A 12,373-nucleotide genomic window follows, 5' to 3' on the forward strand; every position below is an offset into this window, starting at 1 on the left:
GGCAGTGAGCCATGCAGAACACTGCTGATGGCTGCTGCTCCCTCGGAAGAGGCCGTGAAAGGAGCGCAGGGAAGGCTCCATTAAGGAGCGCGCGTGTGCTACGTGAATTCCTCCCTCCTCCCAGCCCCAGGAGGGGCTTTCTCTCCAGCCTAGAGGAAATCAGACCTCTGCAAGTCTTTTTTTTTTTTTTAAAGCTTCTGTTCGAGATGATGCCCATGGCCTCGGCTGGGAGACAGACACAGCTACACCAAGGCAGCCCAACCACGCTGCAGTTCGGAATTTATTAGAAACAGCTGTCAGTACATCCTTCTAAAACATTACATGTCAATGTGCTTTATTGCAATTTTTTTTTATTGCATTTTTTTTTGATCTAGAGCAAGTAGGCCCAGGATGCTTAGTGTCTGGGATTTAAAAGCCCAACCATCTAGTAAAAGAAAGTACAGCAAAATTGTAACACACCCGGTGACAAGTACAGTGTTGCATTACTGAGCTAGAAACTACAGAATGACTTGTCAGAAAACACTAACATACACTTGGTTTCCTTATGAAGCAGTTTGTTTCTTTTCTTTAAAAGTTAAACTACATGAATTCCTTTTTTATTTCTTTTCTTCCCCCCACCCCCCTCCCCGACTACACCATAAACGACAGAAGAACAGATTTTACACAAATAACAAACAAGAGTACCAAAGTTACATGCTGGAATTCATCTGGAAAACAAAATAATTCAATAGCTTCTGGAGAAGCAGGTTCTTAACAGATGCAGTTTCCCTTAAAGAAAAAAAGAAGTCAAAGAAAAGCAGAAACATTGATGCAAAGGTTGTACAAAGGAGTGTGCTGTTATTTCAGCCCTCGACACAAGATCAAACACCCACTCATGCTTTACATTGAACCACACCTTGTACAAAGAGTCCACTCACAAAGGGACACGCACCAACACCACCCATTGCACATCAGCTCTGGACAGGGGGCACTGAGGGGCCACTGACACGTGCAAACAATCACTGCATCTCACACGAGAGCAAGAGGGGTTTCTTTTGCTAAGCCTTTGCCTGGGACACGGTTGAATGCTTTGTCCCAAAGTAAATAACACCCCAAATCAACTCTGCTTACAAATATAGTAGCAACCCCCCCGAGGAAATCCAGAGTTCAGCATTTCAGAAGCACATATGCAAGATGAATACAATAAACTCCTTTTCGTTTGACAAGAAACCAACCCGATTCTGCCTAAACACGTGGCAGAATGTGCTAACAGTGAGTTTTGTTTTATTTTTAAGGGGCAGTGCCACTTACAGCTAATGCATATAAATGTGTACGTGAATATATTTTACATATATCTATATACATACAGTACATATACACACACACACACGCGCACACACACACACGGATGATGCAGACCATTACAATCCCATGGTGCAATAAACAGCCAGATATACAAAATTAACAGGTTTTCATCAAACAGATCTTTGCTGGATGTAGAAGTCACTCACGAAAACAAAACAGATTCAAACCCTGACCCAGCTGACTGAAGGTGAGCCCCCTGCCCCTGCAGCCAGCACAGACCTGGGGCAGCTCAGGGCTGGCCCCAGCATCCTGCAAGCCCTGCTGGGGGGTGACAGTCACCCTTAGAGACCTTTTCCTTTGTCTTTGGATGCAGGAACTTTCTCCAAACGATCCCGAGCCTCTTGCTACAAGCACTTGGAGAGTGCATGGCAGCGGTGCTGCTGGACACAGGGAATGTCCCTCCCCTCATTGCCAATGCCAATCTCACAGAAGCAATCCCAAGGGAAGGTGGTGGAGGGGGCACCAAATTAAAGCTGCTTTCTCTAATGCAGGTTGATCATCGAAGTGGTTTTTTTTTCTACCAAAAAGGGTCAGTCTCACTTTTTTTTTCCTTGCCTCTGAAGCTCATGTAACATTTTTTGAAGGCAAACTTTAGAACAAATGGCAAGTCTAGTCATAAAATAAGGTGAGTCTATGCCAATAGCAATTTTAAAAATGCAAATTCTGCATTAATTGTATGGAGCCAGCCCCAAAGACCAGCACTTCAAGCACTGTCATCATCTAAACAGTTAACAAGCTAAAGCTCCCAATCTCCCCCTTTGAACAAACAGGAAGGAACTGAAAAGATTTCAAGAGAGATTTTCTTTTTCCCCCCCATTCGGTGGAAAGTATTTCTGCCCACAGAATGCAAGATTCACAAAAATGTTGGCCAAACTTCACGTAACCCCGTCCAAAGCTGCTGCTCACGCAGGGCTGAGCTGGGCCAGCCTGCCGAGGAACAGCCAGCGCTTCTTTGGGCTGCTCCTTCCCTGCTCCCAGTGCCAAGGGAAACAAGGGATCAGCAGTGCAAGCTCCCTTCCCATACAGAAAGGGCAGCAGCTCCTCAAGGACTTGTACCAATTCCCTAAACCTCTCCTGCATGTGCATTTAAGGAGATTACAGCTGGTTATTCCAAAGGGAAGGGTCTGCTCTGGCATCTCCTCTTATTTCATGGTGCCAGGCAGAGGTTTCTGGTTCATGGTCTGTCTCCTGCTTCAAACTACAACCAGAGGGATGCTTTAGGGTGCTGATCCTTCCTCTCCACTAAAGCTATTTGCTTTGAATGCTGAATTTGAGCGAGCTTGACCCCCTCCCTTCACAGCATTTTTGTTCTTCGGGAATGTTATTTTGATTCTGCTATTGCAACAGCAGAGATTGCAAATCAACCATAAGGAAACTACACCTAAGGAAAATTGATTTTAAACATGGTCTAAACAAAACAACCCCAAACCCATCATAGTGCTTTGTAAAACTGCATTTTGAACCTGTCTCTTACCCCTCCTGATCCACAAGCAGTACCTGTTTCATGTCTGCACAATGCAGCAAGCATACAAGACTCACTAACATTTCAGATTTTTATTCCCTGTTAGTGTAACAAAAAATAAAAAAAATAAACAGACATTCAAAAACAGAAGTGAGATTGTTCAAGTACCAAATAAGGGGCTTTTCCAAACTTAAAGTGTGACACTCCTATAGCAATTCTGCTGTTTTAAACAGCCACAGCGTTCAGTTACAGACATGGTGCCACCTAAGCCTGCACAGAGCCCAGGATTTGGGGCAACCAAGACCCTCATCCTTCTCCTGTCCTCCCCAAAACAGCACTAAGTGTCAACATTCATTTCCACAGTTCCATCACAGTTGCCTGGCTTTGCAAGGGAAAAACTTTGATGTTTGCCCTGCTGTGACTAGAATTCAGCTGTGATTAAATGCAAGTTTTTTTTCCTGGGAATGGCTTTTGGTTGTGGAAGTCTTGCTAACACTAGTATCAGCAAGAAAAGAATCAGGCCCATCACATTAAATGGAAAACTTCTTGAACATCTGCCACCTCAAGAGAGAGATGAGTGTGGAAAGAGCATTTTATTTTTGGCATAAGACAAAGGGCTATACTGGATATAACTCTAGATTGCAACTACCAATGGTGCAAAGCAGCAACTCACTTCACTGCTAATGGGAATGAAATAAAACCCCCCAAAACTAGAGCACTCCAGTATCAGAAGGTGGCAATTGCACATTACTGCTTCACACACTAGTGAAGCATCTGTTGGGGTATCCTTCTTGTTTCTAGGTTGGCTATTCCCATGCTCAGATTACTTGTAATTAACAAACAAACTAATGGGAAACGATTTTTAAGTTACTAACTTCAAAAACATGGCACTCGTGGCTGATACAATGGGGCCAATGGCAACTGTGGAAGCAGACCTGATTTCCATCCATACCAACACAAAATACTGAAACACCCCTAATTCCCTGCAAATATACTTCAAAACAGATTAGAAGAAACTGTGCATATTCGAGTTTCAACATCCCCTCCCCCCTCCCCCATTTAACACTGTGCAAAAGTTATTTATTCAACTCTACATATATATTTAATACAACATGGGTCAGTGAGATCAATGTTCCTTTAACTGCAGCCTGGTACCAGATGGCTGCTACGACAGTGAGGCTACTTCCCCCCTTCCTCCTGATGTTCTGACTCTTAAAATTAAAACCTTCTCACATCTTACTGTTTTAAAAGAACTTGAGTTTCTTTGTTTTGCCTCTTTGTTCACATTTCCTGTATTTGTTTCAGGCTTAACAGCTGCTTTTCATCCTGGGGTGTAATCCTGCACCTCACAGGCCCATTTCTGATTTCTCAGTCATGCAAGTGTAGAGCAGCTCCTGGAAGCTGTGGGTTCTCTCACAGGTCTAATGCTACTGAGCAAACAGAACTAGGCCAAGCACAATGAGAGGTGCAGGACCAAGCCCTTGCCCCATAGATCACACCAGCTACACGTGTCAGTTGGTTTTATAGCAATTTTCATTTTTTCTGTGAGTGCAAAATAGTTGCAGAAAGAATCTGTGCAATAGCACGTGTGAGTCAATGGGGAACTGTGGCAGCAACTTCAGGTGCTTAAACCACACACAGGGAGAGACAGTGGCAAAACAGCCTCAGGAGACTGCTCAGAATAATGGAGCCAGTAGAAGGAAAGCAGGCTTGGTCTGCCCATAGCCCTGCTCTGAAAGTTTAGGCAAAACAGAACTTCAAAGAACACTTCAGGATGGCTTATTGGCCCTGGCTCCATCATTCACAGCAAATACATCACCTGTGATCAGCAAAAAGAGCTCGGGGAGCAAAGGGCCAAGAGTCCCAACTCACTCACACCACGATAAAGCCAAGCTACCTTCACAGATGCTAATGGAATTACACTGTATTTACCTTGGCAGAGCCAGGGCTGGAGCCTGGACCAGACCTCACAGGATCAATCAGATTCCACCACAGGGAGACTTCAGACAGCCCTGCTCTGCTATCCTGCTGCTGTCAGGACTGCGAGGGTGTGCCAGGATTTATGAGCCTGGAAGTAGAGCTGTGCCTGTTTAAAACAAATCTGAGCCCTACCTGAAACTGGGGCAGACCTGAAATTGGGGCAGATGTGAAACACTTTGGCCAGGTTACCTCTGTTACAAAAGCAGGGATCAGAAATATGGGTCTCATCAGCCTCAAATGTTAACACTGCCAGGAAGAGAGTGCAGAGAGATCACAAGGGCAGGGAAAATTCAGACACTCCTCTCACACAGGTTATTCTGCAGGCATGAGGCACCTGGCTATCATTTGTGCCTTTGAACTGATTTCTTTCATTGAGCATTTGGTCTCAGCCCAGCATCAAGGGAATGCTAGATGCCTGAGAGGTGTGAGAATGGCAGCTGTACAGCTACCAGATTAGAACTGCAAATTAGCCAAGAAAAAATTCCATGTCCACAGACCACTGCGGAAACCATTCAAGATTTCCACTAACAGCAAAGGCTATGCCTCATTTTTCCTTTTTTCCTGGGGAAGTAGAAGGGACACACAAACAGATGTGGTTCATTTTGACATAGCAGCTTATGTGAATTTTATTCTTCTCTCACACAGTTTTGAGATTTGGTTAAGCCTTGTAGGGTATTATTTAAATGAGAAAAGTGGCACCTACAGAATTCCTTGCCTGAAGATTGCACTCTGGCCAATTAGGAAGTATCTGGGATGCGTCAGGGTCATTAGTGCAAAATAAAAAATGTCATGGCATGCCAGGCAACCAGACTACCCTTCCTGCAATGGCTGTCAGTGCTCCAGCCTTGTCACTTCCCTACTTGTGAATTCAAGACATTCAGTGAAATAATACTTCTAGTGTAAACAATATACATCAACAAGCCTGGCACTACTGCCCAGGCATTACAGAAAAAAGCCATTGGAACAGGAAATCAGCCCCAGGGTCAGAAACGGGTCTCCAGCATTCTCAGACCTGCATGACTGTCTGCTTCCTGTCCTGCACAATGGGTGCATTGCAAGGGAAACGCTTCCAGTAATGGGAACAAAAGCAACTTTCAAGGTTGCACGCTGAACAATTACTTTGCCAGTTGTGCTTTGATGCCAAGTGGTTCAGTTTGCCAAACTTAGCTCTTTTTCATTTTAGAAGCTTAAGGAATGGAAATAAGCTGCTTTGTACACTTTCCAGGGAGGGGATTTATTTGATGATTGCTGTAGTTGATGAAGCCCAGGACTACCCGCTCCAGTATTTGACAGCAGCCCTTGCCAAAGGATGGTACCAGGCATCCAGTAACTGAGGAGTATGGCTCTCATCCCTTCCTGTGTTTTGCATCATGTCTAAAATAACTACAAGGGAATTTAGATTACACCAGAGTAAAATCTTGCTTGGCTGCAGTGGTGTGAGAGTTCAGAACCCAGCTCACAAAGAACAAATCAGAGGAGATCTAGGATTAGCATGCTCACTTCTTACAACTGGGAGTAACTATACCCCACCAAAGAACTGGGGACAATAAGCCATCCAGGAGCATTTGATTACACCGACCCCTTCTGTACCAAAATCAAGTGTTACAAGAGTCTGTCACTGTTCAGCAAGAGACCTGCAGCAGGTCAGTGCAAGCTTCATTCTGGTTTACATTCTGAAGCACAGTATCATTAAAACTCTGGAAACAGAATCCCAAGCTGAGGAACAGGAGGGAGAGGGAGTGAAGAAAGAGGAGAGTGAGCAATTACATCAGATCAGACAAATTTAGTGTTTTGAAGCCAGACAATGTTTAGCTTTTCCTTTTATTTGTTTCAAGTTTTGGTGCAGAAAGTATGTGCGGATGCTAATGCAACCTCCCCTGTAAGTGCTTGATCTAGCAACAAACAAAGTTTTGGCATGTTCAGTTTGGTTATGTTTCCTTTAAGCGAAGACCTGTAGTGCCATTGAAACCAAAACTTCGTTACTGTTGGCAAAAAAATAAAGCAACTTTCCTTTTACAAGCATTTTTCCATTTAAATAAAAACCTGAAGCTTTCCCACAATTCCTTTGGTCTTCTCTCACCAAATTCCACGCTACCTCAAGACAAGCCCTCTTTTGGAAGTCCAGCTGAATCGCAGTGAAGCTGCTAAAAATTAGCAGTGAAGAATTGCTGTGGCAGAGTTTCCCCCTAGTTTGTTGGGAATTTAAGACTGAAAGACATTACCAGTGCCTCGGCTAGAGGCTTCAAATTGTGTCTACTAGAACAAGAGAAAACAAAATCCAATTAGAAGTTCCACTGAAGGTGCCTGGCAAAAAATCATCTCCATAAAATGATGCTCTGCTTCCAGTATTTTCATATGCGTTGCGTTGAGTTTATTCCCCTCATAAGGAAACAAAAGTATTGGTGTAAAAGCACAGCTGAGCTTTTAAGGTAGCACCAGGACACCTACACCCAAGTTGTCGTCTTGTTGCTGCTAGGCCTCTTTTTGATTCACATTCACAGAATCACTTCTTGTGCAAAACAAGCAGTCTAAGGAGAAAGAATGCCCTCCGAGTTCTAATAAAAATCGTAGAAAAGAATCCAAGATAAGCCAACGCTTTCCTCCTCCCCAAAATTTACCTGCAGAGAGAGGGGGGCATCTGTGCGTAGACAGGATAGGCAAGCCTGACATTTAGGGAATCATTGTGTTGGACAAGGGATGTCTGCTGGTAATGAAGAACCAAATCCTTAAGTGTGCTGTACAGGTTGTACGGTTCTGCAAACCCATAACCTCTTGGAGTGCTGTAGATCACACAGTGTTTCACCTCTCCATCAGCTCTGCAAGGAAAGGAAAGAGGAGAGTTTAACATAAAAGGACAAACCCAAAGTGACAAGTCTATTAACAATTAACTAATGCAGCATCTCAGCCAGTCACCGGATTACATAATGGAAGACCCAGTAGATGCAAGTGGAGAAGATTAATATAGTCTGTGAAGAAACAGGGCTTCAGGGCATGTGATTAAGCACTCTTGCATAATAATCCACATAAGAGGGCTCTTCCATCCCAGCAGTACAATTCCCTACTGCATTGTTGTCCAAATGGTCCTTGGGAAAAAAGTCAATAACTGAACCAGGAAGATAAGCACCCGAAGTCAGCAATGACTTTGTGCTCAACTCACCTAGAAACCTTTCCACTAAGCAAAGAAACCAAAACCCACAAATTATCAGGACTTACAAAGTATTCCATGAAACACAGGGGCTAACCTTCCATGTGCATTTTTTACTGTTAAGCATGGGACAGGTTCAAGCTGATTCATTATGTGAAGCCATAGCGACCGAGTCTCTAACTTGGCAAAGCAGCTACCGGAGCACAGCGATTCCAAAGCAGCTAGAAAAATGTATCTGCCAGAAAGATCAGGTATTATGTAATCCCTCTACTGGAGCCTGTTACAATCCCAGTCACAAGTAGGAACAGGTTACTTTGTGCCAGCCCTTTTAGAGCCTGTAGCATGATCCCAACCAAACAAAAGCATCTGATGAACCCAACACTTGAGTGACTGCAATGAACAGAACATGGAACACAGCAGATATTACAGTCTTCAGTTACCTTGAGGTGCTAAACCTTCATATATTCATTTCCCAGACTTGTGCTCAGAAGCAATTAACCTCATGTGAAATAAATCAGTGAAAGCCATTTTGGACTCCAGGACAAGCTTGAAGGATTTTTAGATAATGGAGTTGGAGTATTTCTGACCTTCATTACACCAGCATAAAATGAAGTGAAATACAAGAAATCAATGCAAGTCTGTGTGAATGTCATCAAAGCTACTGCTCACAAATAATCCTCTGAAGCATCACCATTGCCTTACACATACAAGGAAAAGATCTAGAGTTGGGCATGTCTGAAAATGAGAATGGAGGATGCCACACCTTTATAGCCCTGCTTTACTTCTTCCCATGTGTCCCTTAGCAGGGAAGAATATGGGAGAATTGGGCCCTAATGTGGGATTTCTGGGCTGTTCAGATGGTCTGGGGAAAAGCCCAAAGATGGCCTTGGGCCCCCGGGTTCGAAAGGACGAGAGGAAACTTCAGATTTGTTCTTGGTCTTGGTGTTTATTAATTGCTTATCTAAAAGATTTTCTCTTGGCCTGACAGAGTTCTGCTCAGCAGTCAGCCATGGGCACACACTAAAGCCCCTGGGGCGGTCACCTATCTTTATACCCGGAGTTACGTATACAATATTTATCATTTTTCTCCAATACCCTCTACCCTTATTAACCAGTATTCCCCTAGTAAGGTCCAATCCTGGAGTGCCAACATCACCACAGAAGATGGAGGCCCAGAGGAAGAAGAAGAAGGAGAAGGGCACGCCCCAATCCCTCCATCTTGCCTCTCTAGACCCCCCTGTACAGGGATCTTAAACCCTGTATCTCACACTCCAATTAACTTGTCCCTTCACCATTCACCCCAGTGAAATCCTCCCGTCCTCATACTGATGTCATCTCCCATGTGGGATCAAAGTCCAGCCACCAGACATCTCTGGCAGCATTCCAGGACTCCCGAGCCCCCCAGGGGGGGTCTTGCTCACCCTGCACCCCAGTTCTGAGAGACTGAGATCCCACACCCTAACTTGGCCCTTGCTACAGAGCTTCAAGTTGGGATACTTCAGAACTTTGTACTAACTACTGTGGGAAGTGCAGAGGCTGCAGGACTACAGCTATTGCACATTCAAAGCACATTTTTGTTACAAAGCTTTTACCATGCCCATCTTCCTGCAAACATGCAACACATTCCAATGGGTAGGCCTAAGCAAGGCCTGGCTTTTTTCTCCAAAATAAAGAGCTTTGGTAGAGATTTATGCATTGAGTAGTTGAAATAAAAAGGAAAAGAGACTTACACCACAGAACAAGCATAACATCCTTTCTTGCTGCTCTCGCGAATTAAAAACGCTCCGTCAGGTTTCCCACAGAGCAAGTCTTCTGCTTGGACACGGTTGAGATCCCCGACAAACCAAGTCTTCTCATCATGATGTGGCAGGTTTTCATCTTCTTCATTCACAAAGTATGTGCTGAGAGGATACATTTGTTAACCAATGATCAGTAAAGGAGTTAATAAGCAGAGTTATTTTCACAGAAATCATACAAAGAAATACCAGAATTGCCCAAATTGGGAGGTTGGGCTCCTAACAAACATATATTAAAGGCTTCCACTTAGATCTTAATTTTAATCCTACATGTTTCAGCAGAGTTGCTGCCTCACATGACATCACATGACTCCAGTCTTTTATTGAGAAACTGGTAGTTTTTGTTACCAACCCCACAAGAGAAAACACTAATGGAACACTTCTCAATAAAATCATATGTATACTGACACTTACTCATCAATATTTTCATTTTTGATCCCCAGCCAGTCATTTATTCTCTTCTGTCTCACCCCCTTGTGATTGAGCCATCTGCCAGAAGAAGAGAACATTAATACATTAGAGAACATGTATGGGTTTTCTTAGTGAGCAAGCTGAAGCTCAGACATAGGAGAAACAGTCTGTGTCCAGCCCAGGGACATCAGGAGCTGGATAACAGTGGTGAAATCAAGTGTGTATATAAACAACATAACAGAAAAAAAGCACTACCATCTGTTGTATTAGCAATCAAAGGTTTTGTTTATAACTAATTTTTCTTAAATTCTTCATTTACAGGAGTTGCAGATTGTGCACCTAGTTGTGGCTGGCTCTTTAAATAATGAAGTCATGAAGAGGCCAACCAGCTCTCAGACATCCCCTGCCAGACTGTAGTACCTTAACATCAACAGAACTTTGGTTATGAAAAGAAAATTAAACTCTTATTGTCCTGATGGAAACAGCCATTAATCAGATTCATCAGAGACACTATTCTGAGGTATGGGTCAGGCTTACTTACACAAGATACTGATCTCTGATTTTGCGGAGCTGAATTAGGTCAGGCTTGATGCTGTTCATTTTCTTATCAGTCTCCCTGTTGTCCAGAGCTTGTTTCTTCAAGTCTTGTTCCAGGCGCATTTTACTGTCATGGATCTCACCGAGGCGTGATTTTAATTTTTCATAGTTCATCATTATCCTGCAAATGGGTATGAGAGAAGAGGTCAAACCAGCCCAGAAGGACTGAACCTACTGGTGGCACTTACAGAAGAGTATCAAAGTGCTACCATAACAGCAACTCTTCCCTTTGACCACCTCATCCTCACATGAAAATTACTGTATGAGTTACAGGAAAGACCTCTTGTCAGAGGGCTTGGAACTTTCAGTTTACCTTAATATATTTCCTTCTGGCAGAGACGCAGGAAGAAATTCTCTGTAGGAAGGTAAACTAGAACAGACTCCTCCCTCACTGACAGATTCAGTTTTTGTTGTATCAATTATGCGAGCCCAGCACAGGCATCAGCAATAGCAAGATTTCAAATGCAAACTTCAATTACTATCAAGAGCTACAAGGAAGTAATGCTGCCTGTCTCTTCATTCAAGATTAGTTTGCAGGTTTTGTGTGACTCAGGAAAATTACATTTTTTGCTTCTTAATTGTCTTTACTCAGAATGAAGCACCCCAAGTGCACAGTGAGATTGTTACAGGTAACTGTTTCTGGTCCAAAAACCTCTTTAATGTGGTTCATAAAGCACTGTGTCAAGTGAGGCATTATACCTGGCCTTTCTTTAAAGGCCCAGATCCAGCCTTTTCTGCTAATACCCTCTTGGAAGGGCAGTTTCAAACAATGCACTCACTGAATTTGTTAGATGACAGCTACTAAACAGTTATCTTCTCTGAAAGTGACCAAAACCAGCTACAGACAATGAGATTTATCAGATTTATGTACATTTCACAGTTTGCAGTTTGCAAGTACAGAGTTCTCTGAATTATATTCTGAGCAAATCCAAATAGAAATGGGATAAGCAAATTAAATCATTATTTCCTGTTCTTTCCTGGTCCTCATCCCAGTATCTTGATTTACTGAAGTTAAGAGAGGATAATCCAGAGATTTCCCAGCTCTGCAATTCTTTGAGAGAAGAGAGCTTTGCTGAAGGCTGAGATACCTTGAGGGAAGGTCTCAGAAAACACTGAGCTTCCAAAGTGGCTTATATGATTTCTATGATGCTGTAATGGCAGTGCCAGTGTGGACACCACTGTTTCCAGGTAAGCAAACAGAACCTGAGAGCTCACCGCTCAATTTCTTTGTCGTTGCCCTCCCTGCGGAATCGCTCGATGTATTCTTTGCTGTATCGCTCTTGTGAGTGGCACTGCTCCTCAAATATCTTAATTGTTTCATTAAATGCTTCGATTGCAGTTCTCTTCATCTGAATTTCCTGTGTGAGGAAAGAGTCCTTCATCATTTGTTCATAATACAGATGACAATGCAAGACTCGATTATGTTCCCTAAACTGACTGAGAAGACGATACTTTTCCCCCCCACTTAGTTAAAATAGGATTAATCAGCTTTAAATTCAGTCAAATGTCTGAGCAGGGTCAGGAAAGAACCAGGCAGACTTACTCCCTGTAAGTCTACCCTCCTCCCCTACACCATGCTCTCTATTAGGCTGCAAACCCCTCAAACATTTTAGTCATATTTTCCATCTTAGTTTGCAG

The 12,373-nt window shown here is 43.3% G+C and overlaps 1 protein-coding gene across 2 annotated transcripts in view; it reads right to left on the reverse strand.

Annotated features, from left to right (window-relative positions):
* Window positions 1-262: 262 nt before the first annotated feature.
* The window catches only part of PIK3R3 (phosphoinositide-3-kinase regulatory subunit 3), a 77,468-nt gene continuing 65,357 nt past the window's right edge, over window positions 263-12,373 (reverse strand). For both annotated transcript variants that reach the window (XM_054285582.1, XM_054285583.1), the window contains 5 exons: window positions 11,951-12,093; window positions 10,680-10,856; window positions 10,142-10,216; window positions 9,662-9,832; window positions 263-7,602 (listed from right to left, as the gene is read on the reverse strand). In XM_054285582.1, coding sequence (XP_054141557.1) covers window positions 7,401-7,602; window positions 9,662-9,832; window positions 10,142-10,216; window positions 10,680-10,856; window positions 11,951-12,093 — 768 coding nt within the window. In that variant the 3' untranslated portion in view covers window positions 263-7,400. The remainder of the gene's footprint in view (window positions 7,603-9,661; window positions 9,833-10,141; window positions 10,217-10,679; window positions 10,857-11,950; window positions 12,094-12,373) is intronic.

The sequence above is a fragment of the Melozone crissalis genome, unplaced genomic scaffold, assembly GCF_028551555.1.
Source record: "Melozone crissalis strain CALT ecotype California unplaced genomic scaffold, PUWL_Pcris_2 ptg000045l_1, whole genome shotgun sequence".
Lineage (NCBI taxonomy): Eukaryota > Metazoa > Chordata > Aves > Passeriformes > Passerellidae > Melozone > Melozone crissalis.